The sequence below is a fragment of the Paralichthys olivaceus genome, chromosome 13 (genome assembly GCF_024713975.1).
Source record: "Paralichthys olivaceus isolate ysfri-2021 chromosome 13, ASM2471397v2, whole genome shotgun sequence".
Taxonomy (NCBI): domain Eukaryota; kingdom Metazoa; phylum Chordata; class Actinopteri; order Pleuronectiformes; family Paralichthyidae; genus Paralichthys; species Paralichthys olivaceus.
Genome location: NC_091105.1, coordinates 19236536 through 19259194, shown reverse-complemented (window position 1 = coordinate 19259194; position 22659 = coordinate 19236536). Strand labels below are relative to the sequence as shown.

Below are 22659 nucleotides of genomic sequence, written 5' to 3'. Positions count from 1 at the left end.
AATGAGCGATTGAATATAATTGTGGTTAAGAGTTAATGGCTTTAAACTGGTACTCACATAAATGTGAATGTGCAACGGTTAATCAATTATGGCCAACAGTGACGTTTCCCTGTTACAGAAAGCATTGTGTTAAAACTGCAATTGCTAGTTTCATATTTGCTTTCCTCATTCCCCCTTTAAACCCACCTGAAGTTATTTTGCACTGCACAAATATCTATAAAAAAAAAATTATGTAAATACATAATATGCTATTGGGGTAACATTAGCATGACACAGTAGCAGTGTAGATGGATACACTGGAAACATGTTTAGTGACCATGACATATTACTTGTGACAAGTTTTTTCCCATTAAGTAAAATGAGCTTGCATCCCCTTGTTTTTTCCCTCCTGATAGGGGACTCAGAATACTTCAGATATGTCTGGTGAAAGAGGAGGAAGATTCAGATGATGGCGTTTCAGAAATGGAACAACTGCAAACTTCCACCTTGTCTTTGCTGTGAAGAGCCACTTGCCTCCCACAGTCCTCTGGGCTCACAAAACCCTTGGCTGACAGTAAGTGGCTCTCTGGGTTAACTCCGGGCTACTGGAGTCACTGCTCCTCGCCCTCACCAGTGCTGCCAAGCATCGCCAGCCACTGCAAAAGTAATGCCAGCTGCTGGAATAATGTCCCAGCTACATGTCACTGCCAAATTCCTTCCCCGGCATGTGGACAATACCAGTGCCAGATCCAAGTCTGTGAGCCAGAGAGGGAATGACAGGGAGATGGCTTGATGCACACAGAGAAGCAGATGGAATAAACTAAGCTGAGAGAAGCCTCGTCTGAGAGAGGGAGAAGGGCACAGTCCAATGGCATCATCCCAGTGCAGAGTGTGGGGCCGCAGCCAAAATATGAAATAACCAAATATTAGCCTCCCGCTAATGAGAAATCCTTCAAACAGTTCGAACTCTAGACAAAGGCTTTGGAAGTATTTCAAATCCACAGCACCAGCCTCATCAGGGCATATCCCACAATGCAACATAAGAGCTCTGTGCCTTGGACAACATAGGCCATGGAGGGGAGCATGATCTGGGTATCAAACAGACATGCACGGGCAGGTTCGTGCTCTCTGAGCTGTTTGTTTGTACTCTGTGTGTGCTTTGACAGGTCCATAAGCCCGCCAGCTCCTCCAAACCTCAACTCTGCCCAAGGGTCAGCGCCCACGTCCCCACCCACCCTCCAAACCAACAAACCTGCCCCCACCCGCGCCTGTGACTTATTCGACACTTAAATCAGTACAGGCCATGTTTCCCAGACTGTTCTGCCACTCAACTGGGTCTCCACTGAAACGGCATGACTGACAGGCTGGAACAAGAACAGGCCGGATGAAGGCGGAAAACCCATCTCTCAATCCCTCCACCAGCCTCTTCCTATTCCAGTTCACTCAGGTCTTTTTCTGCCAAATCGACTCCCACCGACTCACTCACTCTCTCTTACACACACACACAAGCAAGCAAACAACCATTAGTAGCATTTGTTTGCTATGTATCTCATTACAAACACTTGTGCAACAAAATCCACAAGAGACACCGAGTCCATTTACACCTGACATTAAAAATCTCATCTTGAATCCAGATAGTAACTGATTGCATGACCTGGTGTCAATGTGTGTCTCTGGTGTCCACGCTGAGATCTAACAGAGATCAAATCACTCTGTCCACATCCTCATCTCATCTGTGCAGGTAAAATGAAACAAGCAATACCAAAGAGTTAGATGAACAGAAGACAATGAAGCTCACTCATCTTTACTCTGTCCACATGAATGGACATGATTGAGTTGAGGACTCCATGTGTTAACTGGCTAATGGCTGCAATAGCTTAAACGGTTGTATAAACATAATTGACAGTTGTATTTGAATGTGGTCAAGCTCTATCTGTTTGCAGTCAGATCATGCAAACTGCATTTGACTGTGAAAACATCTTATTAAAAAAAAGACAAATGATTAAAAATAAATGTGTCTATGAAAAGAACAAATTTTAAAAACGGAGTTTGTAGATTCCTTCATGAGCTGGGAAGTCACAGTCAGACTCAAACAAATTCAAGGTCCTCTTAGTAGTTTTCAGCCACATCCCATGGCCTTTAGATGGAGTATGTATCGGGTGCTTTAAGTATTGATTAAGTATGGATTGTTGAGGAGATCAATTAAATATTACATTGTTACATTCTCCAGAGGAATAGAAATGTTTTTCTGATGCTGTTGTGTGTGTACTGCTCCTAGACCTCAGTCAGCTCCAGATCCTCAGCTCCAGATCCTCAGCCCCGCCTCCACAGTGGGTGGTGCCTGTGTTCACCTGGAGCTCTGATCAAGCTGGAGAGTATAAAGCTGAGGAGCATCTCTTCAGTCGCTCTCTGCCTCCTGCTCTGCTCGCTGCTCGCTCTGCTGTTGTCTTCTGCTTTGCTAAATCCACTGCCTGTGTGTATATACCTGTTGAGCTGTTTGCCTGCTCGTACTACTGAACTTTTTTGTTATTCTTTATCTGTTATTTTTAGTTTTTCAGTTCTTTGTTAGACTTTTGCCAGGAAGCTGCAGGGAGAGAGTAGCCATTTTGTTTCGACACAGTTTTCTCCTGTTTAAGTGCTGCCAGGGAGGTTCAGTTTTTGTACCTCTCCTTTTGTTAGACACAAGTATGTTTGGTTCTAGTGATGGATGAGTTTGTTTGTTATTGTGGTTAGGGTCTCTGTGAAGCCGTTTTGCTTCTGTTGCTGGCAATAAACAACCTTAAATGAACTACTTGACTCCTGACATCTTTTAATCTGGTACTGTGTTACTCCCCCTACTCCTAGACCAAAATGTGGACATAACATACATACGTCAACATGGGGAGGATTCATTCATATTTTGTGGGTTGCACATTGTTATGTCACAAATGGCATCCGATGCTTGATTTAAATTAAAAAAAATATACCATACTTAGTAGGTTTACTGGCAGCCACATTATAATAGCAAAGTGCTATTTCTCATACAACCCACTTGTATCCTTTCCTGTTGCCCATGTGAGTGATTCTTAGATAATATGAATCCTGGAATATGCCTGATATCTGACTGGCGTTTTTATAACTCTGTTTGGATCTGACTTTAAAATGGTATCTGTCAAAAAGGAAATAGCTTTCCATCACTGCCCCATTTAAAATGTACCCACAGGTAAAGCACATTTATGGTAATTTGGAAATAGAAATGATTCAGCGGCAGTGCTGTGACTCTGAATACCAACTGTGTTTTGTGGCTGCAACAAACAAAGAGACGACCTTGATGACTGAAAGGTCAGAACGTCTGCGTGGACCGGGCTGAAAGTTAACATCTCCGCCTTCCAACTTATGACAAGGAGATAAATGCAGAAATTACAGTCATGCCTGAGTGTTTTTTTGAACTTGTTTCAATTTTGCAGCGCACACAATGAATCAGACAGCAGCTGAAGCAATTAACAAGGACAGACATTATGGTAATGAGAGCGTGGAGCTTGTAAGGTCACCCTCGTCGCGCATGTTAAGCCACAACTCAGGGCAGGGATTCTCCGTCACCTGAGTCATCGACGGCAGCATAAAAGGATGAGGTGCAGAATTGGCTTACCTGATCTGTCACACACAGGCATGGGCTACAAAGAGGGAACAAAAAAGGAAACATCTCTGGGCCAGACTGCATGGGCTCATTTAATTGTCTCCATGATTTGGTGGAGTGACACAGGTTGCTGAGTTTACAGCCTCAGTGAGAAGGGATGCAGCTGGGTGGTGTGCAGGGTGGGAAAAACAAAATAGTCAGGCAGATAAGTGAGGGGGGTGTGAAGTAGTAAAATAAGTTAGTGATATGTGGAACACTTTGATGGAAAAGACTGCTGATTAAAACATCAAACATCATACATCCTCAGCACTGTGGGATGTGAAAAAGGACTAATTGGACCACAAGTCTCAATTGATTTAATCAATTAATTATTTCCAAGGACAATAATAAAACTGCTAATTTAGCTGAAAAAAATTCTAGCTTGTTTGAACATAACATTGATTATTTCTCGTTAAGTGGTTTTGATTAATTTTTGGTTTCCAAAATCCTCGACGGATATTTTGTATGGATCATGTTTTCAGTTGATGTATTTATCATTTTTTTTACTATTGATGTATTAATTTCAGTTAAATGTTTGTTCACTAAAAAAACTGTCTGAGGATTCCCTTAAAAATTAGATGATGTTTCTCAAGGGGTTGATCCTCCATGAAACATTGAATGGAAAGCATTGATGCAAACTCAAAATAATGCAATGTCATTGTGATATAGTTGAAAAATGCGTTTTTAAAATGCAGATTCATTCTTATCATATGACGCAGTTTAATGGGGAGTCATTTTCTGGTCAATACAAGCGGAGTATACAGTGTCTTTGTCAATCTTGACAATTTACTGATCAGCTTTAAAAGTTACTCTGAGAAAATGTTCCCAATAAGTTTGGTGAAAAAATCCACCCACACAATTTTTCAGTTATATTCTGCACATGGACACTCAGGTGGGCAGGGTAATTATAGTGAATCATTTCAAAATGCAATGCATCATGGATGTGGAAACGACATCACCTGTTAATGACGCAGAGATGTGACGATTCATAGGTGGAACCACATTTCGGTGAAAAGACACAGAATGATGAAATTATTTTTGAAGGGAAATAAAAAAGTGTCCTGCTTTGATTGAGATCTTTATTAGAATAAAATTCCACTTGCATTCTCTGTCAATGTTGATGACAGAAGTGTTTTCAGTCTCTGAACAGGGGATATGCCAGAACCACTGATATAGGGATTAGTAAATTACTGCAGGAGGAAGTGATTTCAGACACCGTCCATAGTAAATACTTTGCTGGATCACTAATCGTAATTAACAACAAAGCCACTGTGGAGCAATTTATACAACAGCAGAGTAGTGTTGTATATAATCAAGGCAACAGGGTAACACAACTCTATCAGAGTCAGCAGTGTCGGAGTGGTTTGTAAATTGTCAACAACTTTAAATTGATAGAAGAACGCACCACAAACAAATCAAATGATTGCAGAGTTTTTACTTTTATATTCTGCTGGCATCAATGGTTGAATGCATTGGGTAGTTATTGTAGAAAAATACTTTTTGGAAGAATATACAATGAGAAGAAGTGGCAACTTTTAACTTAGCTTTTCCTGTGATCGTAAACTCTGCAGATACTTCAGCTCAACATGTTATTATAATTGCGCTGTTAGGACCTTTTGGTTGGGAGATGATGACAGCAGATTCAAAGGGAAACAATTTGCAGTGTCACAGGGGAAGACGTTTAAAGGCTGGACTGAAGTGGACATTGACTGTGGTGTAACCACTAACACATGACTGTAATCAGTCTCATGAACAGAGCAAAATAAAAACAACTGAAGGCAATGAAAACAAAAGGATGTATTAAAATGGGTAAGCATAATTCAATGTAACTTCAGCACACAACTTTTCAGAGAGCAGAAATCTATATCATGTACTGTCAAATATGACATTTGAGTAATTGTATTTTCTGAGATTCTTACATTAATGTTACTGTTATTAATTGCAGACCAAAATAAATGTCTGATTACATTTTCTGCTTTCAATATGCAAACTGCAGATCCAACCATTACATGTAAAGCATTAAACAACGGTGCTGAGAGCAGAAGCGGTATGAGTAGGTGAAGTCTGTGTACTGCTCACTCAGGGCAATCTGTCATGATCTGCAGGTCCATAAGTTACAGCACATCAGCAGTTCACCACTTAAGCACACACAACCGTAAATACAGCACACAAATGAAGCCGTTAATCAAAGGTTTATGGAACCTTTCACCATGTCAATATGCATTAGCTGCTGACTGATTGCCATTTGTCTAATTAATCAGTCCCCACCTTCAAACTCATATGCCATTAATTCACTGATGAGCAGGGTCACAGCACACTCCTCGCACATAAATCTTTTCTTGTCACTGATCCAAAAATAAACCACCTCGCCTGATGAGTCTCTCCAGCACAGCGTGGAGTCGCAGAGACAAATATGAGCACAAAGACTATTTTCGTTTGCCTCGTTTCTTCCTCTTTGTGCAGACTTGAGACATCAACTCCAGGACTCCATGTCGCAGCTTGAGTCGCCATAAAGGCGCTCTGAGCTTTTTGTGTTTTGAAAAGGTCCAGTCATTACACACAGACCATTTCAGTCTCAAGTGAGAAACGGTATTGATTCCAGCCGCAAACCCAACAAAAGGGGCTTAGACAGAGTAACACCCACTCTCCGATATCAATCCAGAAACATGACTCAGCAATATCTCGCCGTTTTAGAAAAAGAAAAGGATTCTGTTATTCCCCAGAGGTAAGCCACTGTTTTCAATCAGCAGCCAACATTTTGCCAGAGCTACACAACTGGAGTCAGACTAAGCGGCTGCAACATTTAACACCTCAACATTTCCTCGGAATAAAACACAAGTGCAGATTTCACTTCTGCCTTCCCTTCACCCACTCTGTCTTTCTTCTTCTTCTTTTCATTCATCCCCCTCATCTCATTTCTCTCCCCTCCTTTTCTTTTCCTTCTTATTCCCTGTCTCTGGTGGGTTGATGTTTTTGGCAGGGTTCCCAGATAAGCGATTGGTATGAAAGCCGCATGGAGGAACAGTTATTACAGGCAGTGTGCTCTGATCACAGACGTTTCAGATCACAGCCAAAGAGACTCTTCTTATCACACCCAGGGGCTCACAGCTCGGGGCACCAAGGTTTTCTATTTGACTCCTGCAGATGACTGGGAAGTTACAGTAAGAGAAGTCACTGCATATTCACCTGAACAAGTCTATCATGTCAAGAACAACACCTGATATCTTAAGTGACCACATCTGCAAAAAACACCCAGCAGGGAAACAATGGAGGACAATCATTTTAAGATTGTAGTTTTTGGTGAACTGTCCCATTGGTCAATTTTGGGAAAAAATACGTGTTTAAATGTGTTTTACAGACTTTCATCAGCAATGTCTGACCCAAACCGAGCTCTAAAGAGTTTTACACACACCTCACAGAAAAGAATAATGACTTTTTTGACAAACCCATAAAAATACACTGAGCAGAGAACACATAGCCCCGCCATTTTTAATGCTCCACCTCCATTACCTTCCATTCCATGTTTACCCTCAAATAATCCAAATGTCGCTGCTGTGGCAGACATTGCAGCCAGCTCACACCACTACTGCGTGTTCTACAGAACCCTCTTGTGTTTTATGACTGCTAACAGATACGATGTGGCTGTACTTTACTGTAATCATTGCACAACATCAAACTGTCCTATTCATTTGTCTGTATTTTCTGAAAAGCAAAGGGGAAACTGTAGCATTCACTGTCCAAATGGAAATGGTTCTTCACAAATCATTCTCATAGCAACCAAAGACTTTCTGAAATATGGACTTATATGGCACACTCGAGTACACAAGGAGTTGCTTCCAGTAACTGGAAAGAACATGAACTTGATGAACATGTTATCGGTCAGTGTGAGTTTGCTGAGAAGATTAACACAGAGCATGGAAACAATGAGACTCACGGTCATGAAGCCGTCCAGTAGACCAGAGTCAGGTTTCGGGGGTGCCTGCAGTCGCTCCATGGACCATTTCTCGATGATTGAGGCCACTTGGCTATTCTCAGTGTTGAGGATCCTGAAGCCCGTCATGTTCACACCACTGTATCGGTAAGGCTCCACATCCAGCGCAAACAGATCCTAGAGAGAAAAAACATACATTGTTTTCCACAATATCTTAAGTACAGTACTGTTCCTAAGTCAGTCAAACAAACAGAAAGATTCAAAAAGCCCTATGAGACAAACTCTGAGTTGTCAATATGGGCTATACAAATACAAATTAATTGATTGACTGATTGAAAAAAATCTGACAAGTCATGCAAACATATTCAATGACGAGTCTGTTTTGTTTTTCCTGTGATGGTGAGAGAGAAGAGCAAGATCAACTGAGGTTAATTTTACTGACATTGCAGCATCTATGTATTTATGATTTTTCAAATTCATAAAAGTTGACAGTGTGATGATCACCATCAAACTCTAGGTTACTGATCACACCTTCTATACTGCATCAGAAAAATAAAGCAGTAACACAAGGTAGGCTAAGTGAACAGTAAAGACAAATCTGGCAGCAAAAGGGCTGACATATGTAGACCTCAGTATGGCTGGGATGTTCACTCTGCTGGGAGAATTAGGCTGTCAGCACTGGACTCTGTGTGCCAAACAACAGTAGGGAATGACAAGACACCCCACGGTCTGTTCCGCCTCCGCAGCCTTATTCATGGTTGTATTTTACTGTGCATCTTCTTCAAACCACCAAAGGGGTTTTTAATTATCTCATTTAAATTGTGCCAGGTTGAATGGCTGCACCGAGGAGCATTAAGATGTCTTGTTTCAAAAATACTAATTATCCCCCTTTGACCCGTGTAATGAAAAGCATATTTTTGAAAACCTGAAGATTTACATTCTCAAAAGGAACTTGACATTTAAAATGTAAAGGACAGAGGGAGACAGAACAAAGACAGTTTTTGAATGAGTGGGATGGTGCTTCAAAGAGTACATGTGTATAAATATATATATATACTGGATGTGTTTGGATGCAAATTTGTACTGCACTTTACAATGTGGACGGTAAAGGGGACTTTGTAACCAGCAAGCAAGAACACTTATACAGCCAAATAAATAATCATACAGTAGAGATGGAGACTCTGAATACTGTCTCAGACATGTGACAAAATGTGACACGACTTATCACAAAATAAATACTGCTTATTTTACTTACATGCTGTTGAGTCAGCCATCTGTCTTTTGATTACAATTAATTTACCCATTTAAAACTAGCTGTCGCCATTTTGACAAAGAAACAATACTATAACTGTTATTAAGTCAACTGCTACCATTGCTAATTGATATTAGCAAGACTCCTAATAATAACGAGACAGCACATAAAGAGGGAGGCTCTGTACAGTTACTGTAAAGTAATGGTCACATAACAGACATGTGAAGCTGGTCAGTACTAGATCTTCAAGCCTTTTTTACATCCATCTCTGCGTTCACTGTTACTGGTGTGAAAAATGTTCTACAGAAACAAGTCACTTCACTTTTCTCTGGGAGAGATTTTCTACATAATTCAAGTATGACTGAAGAAACAATCCACTTAAACTTGTATTGCCCATTATCTGCAGTGCATGATGATTAGCTGGAAGTTAGGTTTGCACTAGTATTCATAAAGAATACTAGTGCAAAGATTTAGTGTCTACAAATATCTGTCAAGCGTTTAACACATTAAAAAAAAAAAAGCTTTATAAGTTGGTTTCACTACACATGCTCAGAGGAATTCCCTTATGGGCCTCTGCATGCTCATGCTTGGCCCATAGACCTGTTGAATAGCAATTGATATTAATTCAAATTGTTTTCTAAATTTTCCATAGATTTGATTGAATTAATGGTTGTCTTTCTCCAATGTCAGTCCTGTGATTGACCCATCTCTTGGGAGAAGAGAAGTGAGAATAAGACTCAAATTGTAAAGCATGTCGCATTAGAGGCCTTAAAAAATGCACTTATTTAAAAAAATAAAAATAAAAATTTGGGATCCAGTGTAATTTAAGTTGCAGTACCATTGTTGTTCAGATTAGCAGAGAGTTTGACTCAATGTGAGATAGCCATCTCTTTTAAAACATGTACAGTATGTGGACACTACGAAAGAAGAAGATTTGGAGGATGAGGACGACAAGACAAAGGTACTGGATGCTGAAAAAGCAAAAAAAAAACATATGAAGCAGAAGAAAAGTTGTCATGATGTCATAAAGTAGTGTGCTTTCATTTCTTTGGCTCTGGAGATAATATTAAAGGGAAAATAAGAAATGATCCAGAGAAATAAATATAAAAGAAACAACAACTCCAAAAATGAAGATTGAAGAGCAGTGTTATCTCATTTGGGGGAATGCAACAAATCTTGGGAGATATGGGGAAATGGAAGTCTGTGTTAGACCTGATGACAAACTGAGTGTGCGGCACAGGCTCCTTTTCTACTCACCAGTGTGGTGAAGATATAGTGATAGTACTCTGTCATCATCCCCATGGCAAGAGCCTAAGAAAGTGGAAATAAAAGAGGCAGAGAGAGATTAAGATATGTAGAAATGTAGAAATGAATAAATGAAAAGGAAGGCAGACACAATATGCTGTCATATTTTGCACATATGCATTTTTCTGATTGTGTGGCTGTGTCTGTATTGCTGGGTTATGTTATGAGCAGTAGTCTGCTTCACTAATGCAGCCAGGCTCAGAGACAAGAAACAACCTTTTCAGAAAAATTGCTTAGTAAAGCAAGAGGTTCATCTCAGTCTCATTACACTGTACATTTGTTTTATGAGGAAAGCATATGGAAGTCACAATGGGGTCACAAGAGGTTAATGGTACAAATACTCACATTGTTGATATGAGTTTACAAAGTGCTTTGACAGCAAAGCAAAAATATGAAGATAATGCAAAGCGAAATATGAAGCTTCCAGTTTGTATCATGGATCAGTGGTACTACCAATGAACCCATGAGAAGGGGCCAAGTGTGCCAAATACAAGAGTAGGTGCCAAAAAACAGATGTAAGCAGGTGGCAGTGGAAATTAAAACATCTTACTAAGCAGACTTTCCTGGTGGACAGGAGACTCTCAAAGAACCAACTAATCTATGTTCCAACTTCCAAATATAGTCAGAAGCTTTGAGGAGACCAACCGACTGAGCTCAAGGGACCACAGTGGGTTGGGGGGCTGTAGGGATTATGCAGCATCTGCCCTAGGAATACCTTTGCATCCTCGTAAATAGCTGAAAGACATGGCTGGGGGGGGCTGGAAGGTGGGCTATTTCTCCTTTGCCCCAAACACAGATCCAGATTTATGGTGAAAGCATGTACGGGCAATGCATTTGGTTTGCAAGTTTAACAGTCTGTTTAAGTAGTTTCAAAGCTTTAGCAGAGCCTCCTGACTCGTATGAACATCGGAATGGAGTCTGGGCACAGAGCAACAATCGATTTAAGGTTGATTACATGAATACATTTCTACATGAATATCTGAGTCTTGTATCTGTCTTGTTCATGTTCAGAATGAGTCAGACTTTACTCATTCTTTCAAAGTCTAGTAAGTTCGCCTTTAGGAATATGTACTCATTCACACCATTACCAAGGAAATGTGTCTCTAAAAATACACCTCTGAAATGAGATTCTCAAGTGCAATCACCTTGCTCTGTATTATTCTATCATCATTTAGACTTTGTGTGCGTGCTGGCTATCTGCCAACCCATTTCAGCTGTATGTAGCTCTATAATGGTGTCAGGAGTCCAGTCGTGCTGTGACTTACTAAACCAATATGAATCACTGGTTAGGACATGATTACACATGCATGGATGATAATGGCTGGTATCAGGTGGGAAACCTTCAGTAAGTCTACAGCCTTCCATCTGAAGACCAGCCCACTCAGTGGTGACTCATGGTGCCATTGTCTGGACCTTGCGATGATGGATGAGAGCTGGAATCCTTGGGGAGTTCATGTATATGTCTAATTTTTGATTGAGATGAAAACAAGTCTTTAAAGAAGTACTGAACTACTTACTCAAATTACTCAGGACCAGAAATAATTAAAAAGTTACAAGAAATGGAAAATATACAAGAAAAGGAAGTGACTCTAATTGAAAGTACAGACAAATGGAAACTTTATGGTTTTGTCAGATTGCCACAGTCAGATGAGTCAGATTGTGCCTCCAGTACGGTGAGACACTTTTAGCCTATCTTACAAAAACATTAAGGAGATTAGGTGATGAGAAAAATCTAGCACAGCTCTGACTAAAGTTAAAAGATACCACACTATGTACAGTATGTCTAGATTTGTATAAAAATGTACAACTGGTACAGTTTGCTAGACTGTTTGTGGAGTGTGTTTGCATTTACAGCAAACACCAGATGTCCAAACTGCTCCGATGATACCTATAAGCCACACCTTACCATTGATGATTTCTCATTTCATTTCATTGTTTATTTCACAATTTTCCTGATTTATTCGTGTTTTACACCCAATTTCCAGCAGTACTGTTTATGTTATTGATTTTTATTTGAATCTTAACTTTTGTTCAGTGTATGGAACCTGTGTATATATAGCATGTATATATTCAAAATATTTACTTTTATTTCATTTTATTTTCCCCTGCTAGTCTTTGTGCAGCTGTGGTTACAATCAAACCACAACTACCTCCTCTTGCACCTCTTTTTGCACTATTATGTATAGTTTTTAACGTCCTGTAAACATCTTTATTTTTATTATTATATTGTATTTATTTTTTTCAATAAATGCACCTTTCAGTGGTAGCTGCTGTAATTTCGCCATGCTTCACTGTGTGATGACATCATAGGCATTCTACTCTATTCTATATGTTGGGCCAATCTCTGTGCTGTAAACATAGTTTAAATTTATTTCAGTCTTCTCACTTGACTTGCTGTCATCATGTTGTTTTCACAGTATTTGCAAAAAACAGTTTGGCTGACAGCTGATGAAGAGTAGAGGACCTTTAATTTACTGGTGAATCACGTAATGAGAATATCTGGGCAGGACAGTTAAGTCTTTCATTACCTCCCATTAGCAGAGATTCTCTCCGATATTATTAATAAATTGAGTCCTTGACCTTCCATAGAATCTACCATTTAGTCATTGATTAAAAACGCTGAGAGTGACAGAGTCTCACTTTAATGTTGGATAAATCCTTTAAGCAGCGGAGACATGAAGGCTTGCTAATTGAGTTACTCATTGCAAAGGTGTTCTTTTACCTAAAATAGCATTGTTCAGCCACATGAGAAAAACACTGAAAAGAACTGAGAAAAATAAATCTGAGTCCTTCTTTCCTCCAATTTAAAATGCCACTCCGCAAAATCTATATTGTAGCTGTGGTTCATTTCTGAAGGAAGATTTTAAACATTGAATGCTTTTTTCTATATCAAGAGGGACAATCCTGGATTGGATCGGAAAATAAAAGCAATAATTTATGTTTGTGTTCTAATCTAAAATGTCCAACGATGTTACTGTGTGATCTTAATATCAGTAAATATGTCATTATCACAGGATACAAGGCCTCTGTGTTTCATGATCTGTCCAAAAGGATTTCATGATGTGGAGGTAGAGAGCATAACTGACAGTAGCACATTGTGACTGTGACATTTCTTATTCAAGGAAATTGGATAATTATGTTGTGATACCACGTAGACATGTTTGTTAGCTTGAGATAATGAGATGATCGAGTTGTAATTTAGCCATAATTGTGTGTTGTGATCCAAGCTTCTCTGTTTTTATCACCGGTCAGGTGCATGTTCATATTGGTCTCTCCCTGCAAAACTGTTGTAGCTAACTATGTTTATAGCCAGTGATTTATTTATTATTTTTTTAAATGCATGCAGAAAAGAGGTATTGTTATTATTATTGTTGATATATGTAACATGTGTAACAATACTGTCTCTTTATTACATACCGTACGTCCTACATAATGTATGACAAATGTATCAGTGCAAAACTTTGTGGATGATTGCAGTGTAAACAGAAAAAAACATTCATTCAGTTTTGCTTAGTAGCCAAACAGGAACATTGAGAGACCCTAATCATGTTTTCTCTGATCATTTGTAAGTAGTATAGGTGCAGTTTGGGTTTTGGTCTGCACATCTATCAGCTGTCACAGATTCCAGAATAAAACTCAAACAGAATGTCAAAGTTATAACCAGAGTATTGATCTAAGTACCTGACAAAGATCTCAATTTACAGCTTGAAGTGGTTTGTGCATTTGTAGCCTTCATTAAATACATGGCTCTGACCAGATTACTGGAGCTAATAGCTAAAATCTTAACCAGGATGTTTCCTATTGGTAAAATTAATATTTTGCAGTGTGAAGCACTACAAATACTGCCATGTTTGTTTTCTCATTACTTCTCATTAGATATTAGTTTCCAACGTTTGTGAGAGGGTTGGATTTACAACATCAACATTAGATCTGAAATGGTCAAAACAGGTATATTAATGAGGACATTTTTTACAGAAGCCATAAAATCTGATGTTTATGATTTCCAGAATATCTCTAACTCTACCAGTACTCACTGTAAATGTAAGCACCACATTCACTTAGAAATCTATTCAGAATAATTACATATTGATTGATAACGCTCTTGCATCCTTCTTAAACAGCTAGATGTGTAACTCAGATACACTATCAAAACCACAATGGCAAACAGAAAAGCATAATTACTGCAATCTTCCAAAAGTAACTGTTAAGCATGAATTTTAATCCCATTAATGACAATAGTCGAGCTTCTTTAAAACTGTTCTGAGAAGCTTGATGCAAAAAACTAATCATCCTAGTTAACTCTCTCAAATCTGGCATTCCTCCAAAGGCTTTGAAAACTGAAGTTATTAAGCCTCTCCTCAACATGAGCAGTCTTTGCGTCAGCTACAGAACTGAATAACAATTGGTTTATATCAAACGAACCATTCAGATTATTTATCAAACAAAGGTAGGTAGGAGTTTTTAAAGAGATGAGCTATTTCTGCAATAACTGTCAATCAGGATTCAAGTCCCAATTTAGCACTGAGACTGACTAATTAAAGGTGCTTAATGACATAATCTTAAACAATGACTTTCTCAGCAAGACTTTATAGCCACTTTGACAATGTGAACCATTGCTTTTTTTTGGTGCAAGGATTAGAAAACTGGGTTGGACTCTCTGGCACTTATATTGGTCAAAGAAGATTGCAATTAGCTCTGACTACACAAGGGTCCATCTTGGGACCTCTCTCTTTTAGCCTCTTTATGCTTCCTGTGGCCACATTATACAAATAATATGGTCCCATTGATTGTGTAAGTGCATGGAAACAAATCACTTCTCCAACTAATAAGAGAGGAGACAAAGATAATTGTCTTTGGAGAACATACAGAAAGACAGAATGCCACATCACACCTTTACTCCCTGTTTTTTTGGATTACTGCAATAATCTGGTTTAGGGATTTCAAAAGAAAACTCCAATTTGAGGGCAACGCTATTGCCAGGCTCCTGATGAATACTGGGGAAATTGATCTGTCAATAACCTTTGATACATAGCAAATGTAAAATGTTGTGAAATACATTGTCTTCAAAATCCAGGTTTGGCTTCTACTAGAGGTTGGATCCAAGCTCAGTAGGGTGGGCTCAGACAACAAATTACATGTTTTGGTCTCAGGTTTGGTTATGTCGGTCATACAATAGCCGCACAAAACAATACCTTTTACTGGTCATGTACAAGGGTGTTATCAAAAATAAGCAGGACAACTGTGTGCATGGTAACAGCAACTGCATGACAGTGCTTCAGTTTCCATTAACTTCATCAGTCAAAGGGTTGGGACAGAAATATGTGGCTCAAGCTGCGATCTAATGAGTAGAATGGCATCAAATCACACACAGTCAGTGACACTCATGTAACTTTACTCGGGTCATATGATGCCAGCAAAGTTTCCAAACCCCTGCATGCACACATTTACTAACAAATGTGTATTCAGACCATCACAATGGTTTGGCTGTGAGAAACCACACTATGTACCGCTACACCGCACACACACACCTGCTTCAGGATCCCAGCAGCCATTTCATGGCCGCAGTCAAAGATGATGTGGAACTCCTTCCCCCTCTTCATCTCCTTTAAGAGCGGCTTGGCGTCCTTAGTGTCCGCAGGCAGCTGTCGGATCTTTAACCGGATGTTGTACCGGGATGGCGCCTTAATAAGTTCTTGCAACCGAATAAGACCTGCAGAGAAATCCACAAAGAAAAACATTGTAATTTGATACTTTTTTACCTTGACAGTCATTGAGAGCTATCTGAAAAATGAGTCCAGCTGCAATCAATGGGGTCCTTCTCCCATGAGGGCAATACATCTCAACAAAGATAATTTCAAGACATACTGTGTGTGACAACTACTACTGATGCGTGTGCCAATGTTGGTGCTTTTAATTAGAGTGAGGATAAGAAAGCTGCAGTATTAACTATTGGTTTTCACATTTTTAATAAAATCTACTTTTCTAATAAACTCTCACCTGCCTTCTCCAACTATTCTGTATCCTAAACACAATATTGTTCTGTGTCTTTCCATGTCCTTTCGCCTTCTAATATTACCCACAATGCAACTCAACAATCTGTACCACATCTTCTCAGTGTCAGCAGACCTTGATCCTACTATGGGAATGTTCTCACAAATACAACCGAACAAAGACATATATCAATACTGCACATTACCTGACATTCATCATTCATCATACATGACATTGATTCTGTGCTCGCTATCGACCCCTCTCTTCCTCTATTTGCTGCTCACTGCTGTGTGTAGGACACGTGTAAAGTCAACCTTGCTGGGGAAATTGACAGCGACTTCAGCTGAAGCAAAAACATCTTAATTCTGACACATTAGGCTTCTACTGTAATATCCAACAAGTATTTCTTTGTGGCTGATCAATCGTTTTTGTGTTCCGGCTGAAGAATATGCAAATGTCAGATGCCGGCAGAGCCAGACATTTATGTAGAATGGATTTTGTGGGGCTGTGCATTTTTTTCCCTTATGCAAGCTTTTTCCCATTGAAATGAAGGTTATTTTTCAACACATCACATGATGTTGTTTGCTTGAAGAATGTTAGTTTGTTAAATGAACTGTCTGCACATCTGACTGTCTTCTCTAGACAACAGCATCAGCCAGTTGTTCAAAAGCCTCAGCTCAACATTTGTTTACTTGACAAAACCCTGACTGATGTCAGAGGCAATGGTGGAAATGTTCATGGGGGGAGTGTTTGGATGAAGAATGTGTGCGTGACAGACCAATGCTGATTTCTTCTTCCAATGACCATTATTTATTTTGCTATCCATAACCAAGTAGCTTGTGTGGTGAGGGATCAGAAAAGAGCTGTTATCGGTCCATAACCATAATTTGCATTTTGTACCACGCTTCTTCTCCATGATGATCTTCTCAGTCACCCAGAACAAGAACTAGATGGTTTCCTGCCAGTTTACAGATATATTAAAATAATATCATGATGAATATTAAAATAAAGAACTGAGCATAATCAAATAAATCTGTTCATAAAAAAAAGTTGCTTATTGTTACACTGTATAAAGACAAACCCACAAAAACGATTCACAAGAAAGTATTTTATTTACACTATGCTCATTACTCATTTTAAAAACTGATCCCAAGTAAATGGCCACTGTTTATCATGAGTGAATTCCCACTGACTGGAGCAGATGCTATTTTAAATACTAGCCAAGTCTGAGTCCTTACATCTACAAACACATACATCAGTCTAAAGTAGCGCAGCAGTCTCCTGTGTCTCTGCCCACAGCCCACCGTCCCCAGCTGTTTGGCCTGTGGCATTATTTGCTTACTTCCTGCTTCCAGATGAGTGCACAGCACTGTGGGAAACCAGCCTGCAGTTTGCTGGAGTGTCGGCATCGAGTCGCTGGTGTTCATTAAATCAAACACTCTGTTGCACATTGATGATGATATCCGCAGAGTGTTGACCTGTGAGACACTGGCAGTGATAGCATTTTCCATTGGATGACAACATAACTCCTCAGCTGTGCCTCACAACATGTCAGCTGGGCACAGAGACACTGCTCTCTCCATTATAAACAAACCAGACTCCAGAGGCCTCACATTGTGTCACAGAGCTCGAGCTGGGCCAACTATGTCTATAAATGTTTATGTGCACGTCGAAAAATAGTAATTGATTGTGGCAGACGTCCCAACATGCGTCAAAGTAAAACCAATAAAACAAAACCAAGTGAAAGAAGTGGATTGTGGGAACCTTTTAAAAGGTATGCACACATTGTAATTCCAAAGGGGTGAGAGTTTCAAAGTGACTGGAGATACATCAAAAGCACAGTCTAATTTTTAGTATTAGTTCTTCCCTTGAACCTGGAACAATGAACCCTGATCACAGGGTCTCAGATGGCTGCTGGTGTTATATGGCTGCTGCAGCTCTGCCTACAACAGCTGGGTGAGGTTTAGGGAAATATTATTGTATGTTTTGAAATACCCACAGGAGTGGAAAAACATTTTAAAAAGACTATAAAGTCTATAAAGTCACTCTTCCAACATGCCTTTAAATGCATCTCAGTATTTATCTGTGCAATTTTTCCTATTTTAATTTAAAGTTCCACAAACACAACAGAACAAATTCACTTGCTGTCCACAATGGTAGCAGGAAGAGTGTGTAGGAAGGATTGGTTCTTGTTTTACTGCCAGTTGAATCTATTATTTAGTTATTAATTTATTTTTACAAATGTACATGTTTTGGCACCTTTCATTCCAATATATCTCACTGTCTGTCTGGACATAGAGCCAGAGGTTTGAGGACAACAATCTCAAAAAGTATGTGAATCAAAAACCAATTACAAGTCGGTCTGTTTGTTTTTTAAAGCAGGAAATCATCTTAGCATTTCAATAATATTCACTTTAGGCCAGTTCATGTTATTTTAAGAATTTTGAAAAAAGAACTGGCATATTTTCTTCGGAAACTCTTTCGCAAGGCTTTCCAGTCAGTGGCATATTATTTGCAGAACATAACAGATGGACAGACGCTTGGACAGATGGACCCATGCTGATCCATTTAGTCAGTCTCACCATGTCTGACAAATTCTTGATGTGCCCAGGAAGAGTTTTTCCAAAATAGTTCAACATTTTTTGGATCCAGAAGATTGAAAGAATTTTACCTGACTTCATTTGCTTGTATACAAGTATATGAGAGAGATGGTTGATGATGCATGAGCTGTCTGAAAATCTGCCTCTGATGCTGGAGCAGCAATCTCCGTTTTACGGTTAGTTAGTCAACATCGATAAAAGCAGCACATCTGACTGCTGCACTCGCTCATCATAAACACCTGTCCGAGCACCTCTCCACCTCTTCCTCTGACTCTTAAAACATCTCTCCTTATATTCTGCATTTGTGTCAGTGCTGATCAGTATTGACAGTGCTTAATGTGCAGCGACTGTTCCAGGATCCATATTTAACTCTGCATGAATATTTCATTCCCTCTAAGCGTTTATTACGGGGCTGTCTGGGAGTCTCCTGAGCGTAAAACAGTTCACAGCTCGCCTGTGATAAATATCCCTGCGTGGGAACGGCCCCTCAAGCCTCCAACTCCCTCTTGAGTGTATCGCTGGTGACAAGGAAGAAAAGTTCCTTTTACTGGGCTGCTCAATCATTATCTGCCGTGGCGTTTAAGTGTTTCCCCCAGATGGCCAATGCACAGCATTGCATGATGGGAGCAATAGTTGAGGAGTCACTGAGCTGCGGACTTCTGGGGTCAAGGTCAATGTGATCCTGGCCACATCAGCTGGCTTAATCATTTTCAATGAAATGCATGGAACATGGTGAAAGATTGAAGCAGGCCATTGTGCTGTTCAAGAGCGTGGAGGCCCAACATGCATGCCTCTGTTCCTTCACTATGAACAGACCTGCGGGTGTAAATGTGGGCCAGTCACAACAGTAAAAATGATCTTTTTTATGAGCTACATTAGAGTTCTTCCGGCTCTGCAGTTAACTCTGACTTTCACATATATACTCATGGTGGAGAAGATATAAAAAGTTGTTCTTCTGCCACAAAATGGGTTCAAAGTAATTAGTTTGGAAATGAGAGCAAATATCTTAAGTAGTAACAAATCAAACATGTATTAACAGGGGTGGAGCACAAAAAACTAGGCCGTCTCAGTGGACCCCATTCTCCTCCTCATACATCCATTCTCACACATTTATTAATACAACCAGCAACAGAACACATGCATCTGGAGCGGTGAGAAGGTTCACACCACGTTCAAGCATTTCAAACAGTATATCTGAGCCAAGCACATATCAGCCATACCTTGCTTTCGACATTTTTCAGAATTGTTGTATCAAATCCACATTTGACATTACAGGATCAGATAGAATAATAATCAAAATCAAGGTAATCATGGCATTGTGAAATCCTCCATTAATATTTAAGAACCCAGCACACTATTGAGAAAGTGTATTTCATCCTTTTCACAACAGTTGCAATGTAGGTAATTTTTAAAATTGATTGTGACTTGTGACAGTCACTAAAAGCAGCAGGGGCTCCTTCTGAGTGATGTTGTACACTGTTAGGTCGATAATCTGCTCTGCTCACCTGGAGTTGGATGCATTAAAGGTACAGTGTGTAGAATTTAGTGATATCTAGTGTTGAAATTGCATGTTGCAGCTGAACACCCCTCACCTCACCCTCTCCTTCCAAACATGAAAGAGAACCTATGGTATCCTTCAGTCATAATAAAAACTCAAAAGGTGTTTAGTTTGTCCAGTCTGGACTAATGTAAAAAACATGGCGGCCTCTGTAGAGATGATGATGTAAATATAAAGTATTTAAATATAAAGGGTCTTTTCCGGGGTAAAGAAAACTACAATTCATACGATTTAGATTAAATGAACTAGTGAAAACATTGTGAGAATTATTCTACATTACATTTCAGCCAATATGATATATAATATAATATATATATATATAATATATAACCCTTTCACCTAAATCTTACAATCTTACACACTGGACCTTTAAATAGAGGTAATGTAATAAAATAAATGAGTTCCTACATCTCCTCCTCAGAGAGTTAACGGCTTCATGGGTCATCTTTAGAGTAGAGAGACAGTAATGTAAGATTACATTCTAGTTAATGGTTTGTAAGTGGACATTGTATTGTTCTGCCTTCTCCCATCTGTAATAGTCTATGTTAAAGTCCCCATCTCTTCTCTATGTTGATTCGCTTGCTTTATTCCATCTGCTGGGATGTGATGTTATTTTTCATGTTTATGCCTGAAGCCAGTCAACGTTTGCACAATTGTCTGGTCACTGATGGAGGTTGATTTTCAATTTTAAATTACGCAATAGCCTTTGGTGTTTATACTGACACAACTGCCATTGGTTTTGTTAGAAGTAGGTTTCTAATGGGAAGCAGCTGAAAAATAGGTGGACTGGACAATACCATCCAAATTTCCACACACTCAAAATAACAAAAACATAAGACAATGGAGTGAGTAGAGGAAGCATCACAGTGGCTATTAGCATTCCAGCCCTGCAACAGTGGGATTAGCTTGGTGAATAGTGAAGAGTCAGTGAGCCCTTCTCTAAACAGGCTGTTGAGTGGTAGTGGAGCGTATGATAGGACTGGGACTGCTGGTGTGGATGCATGCACGCACGCACGCATGCACACACGTGGAATTGAAACATTCAAGGAGGGGTCTTGAGACTCAATCAGAACCACAATGAGAGGACAAGGACATGTTGGTAGAATACATATACAACCTTTAACAAGGAACAAGGCATATTATTTTGTCTTATTATGCTATAGATGTGGTAAATATTCAAATAGACAATGCTTTCATTCACCTCAACTACAAAGAAAACCCAGCCACTATATAATAGAGGTTTATATAGAGTGAACTGTTATTCCTAATTGTCCATAAATGTAATATTTCCCCTTGTTTAATTGCTGTTGAAGCTAGTAATGTGTCACAGTATGATCACTTTCCCTGTAGCGTGGAATGAAGTACTGATAAAATCTTATTACAGTTGATTAATTTTGTAACTGTTGTGCATGCGTCACCAAGCAAAAAGCTAGATGGTGTATGAGCTGTCACTGATCGAGTGACAAGTCACTTCTTGCACATGTAGCCAGCTGTTGCATAAAATGCAGAATTTAACTGCACAAATTCTTTTTCATTCTGATGACGACTCTGCTGCTGCAATGTAGTCAACTATTGGCTTCTGCTTTGGTGTGATGGCAAACTATCGATGTAAGGATAAATAGGATTTAGTCTTTATAACCTTGTTTTGTAAATGATCACCCCCCCGGCAGTGGAAATCAGCCTAGATTCTGGTACAGGAAGTGAGCTAGAGACTTCATGCTGGCATCAAATATTCTCCAATCAATACTGCTCTTCAATTAATGAACACAGAGATAGTGCAGTGAAGACGTGGCAGGATAGGAGAGTGGTTCCTGGGCTACACTCACAGGACTATGTTATAACTTGTTGAATCTATATATATATATATATATATTCATAACATCCCATGAATCAGTGTTGCATCTCAAATGTTAGCTAATTTTAATCTGGAATATTCAAAAACTAATTTTGTCTTTTTCCCTTCAAGACGCAAGCATCCATAAAGCACACTGTCTGATCATGCATGTGATTATTACTGATTTCAGATGAGAAACCAAGAGTGAAGCTTGTCTCTATCAAAAAGACTCAAATCCTCCTGCTCCACTTTATTTGCAAAACATAATTGACAACAGTATGGATTTACAAAGTAGTGAGCTGCTACTATGGGGTGGATGAATGTCTTTGCCACCAATTACACCCATCCAATTAGGATAGTTCTACTTTTTAAAGAACCACTTTTATTCCTCTACAGACATCCTCAGTTGGACTTGGCATGAGGGCTCCAGTCGTCCTCACATTGATGGCATCACATGTATCCTGATGCCCAGTGTTGGGGACGGTGCTCTCTCTAAGCAGTAGCTGAATATGAGGTTGGTTGTAGATTCTCCCAGAAGTGATATACCTAGTAAA

The 22659-nt window shown here is 39.4% G+C and overlaps 1 protein-coding gene across 5 annotated transcripts in view; it reads right to left on the bottom strand.

The window, feature by feature from the left end:
• The window catches only part of grik2 (glutamate receptor, ionotropic, kainate 2), a 214171-nt gene that overhangs the window by 108669 nt on the left and 82843 nt on the right, over positions 1 to 22659 (bottom strand). For all 5 annotated transcript variants that reach the window (XM_020091417.2, XM_069537204.1, XM_069537206.1 and 2 more), the window contains exons 5-7: positions 15651 to 15832; positions 10075 to 10128; positions 7569 to 7742 (exon numbers count right to left, since the gene is read on the bottom strand). In XM_020091417.2, coding sequence (XP_019946976.2) covers positions 7569 to 7742; positions 10075 to 10128; positions 15651 to 15832 — 410 coding nt within the window. The remainder of the gene's footprint in view (positions 1 to 7568; positions 7743 to 10074; positions 10129 to 15650; positions 15833 to 22659) is intronic.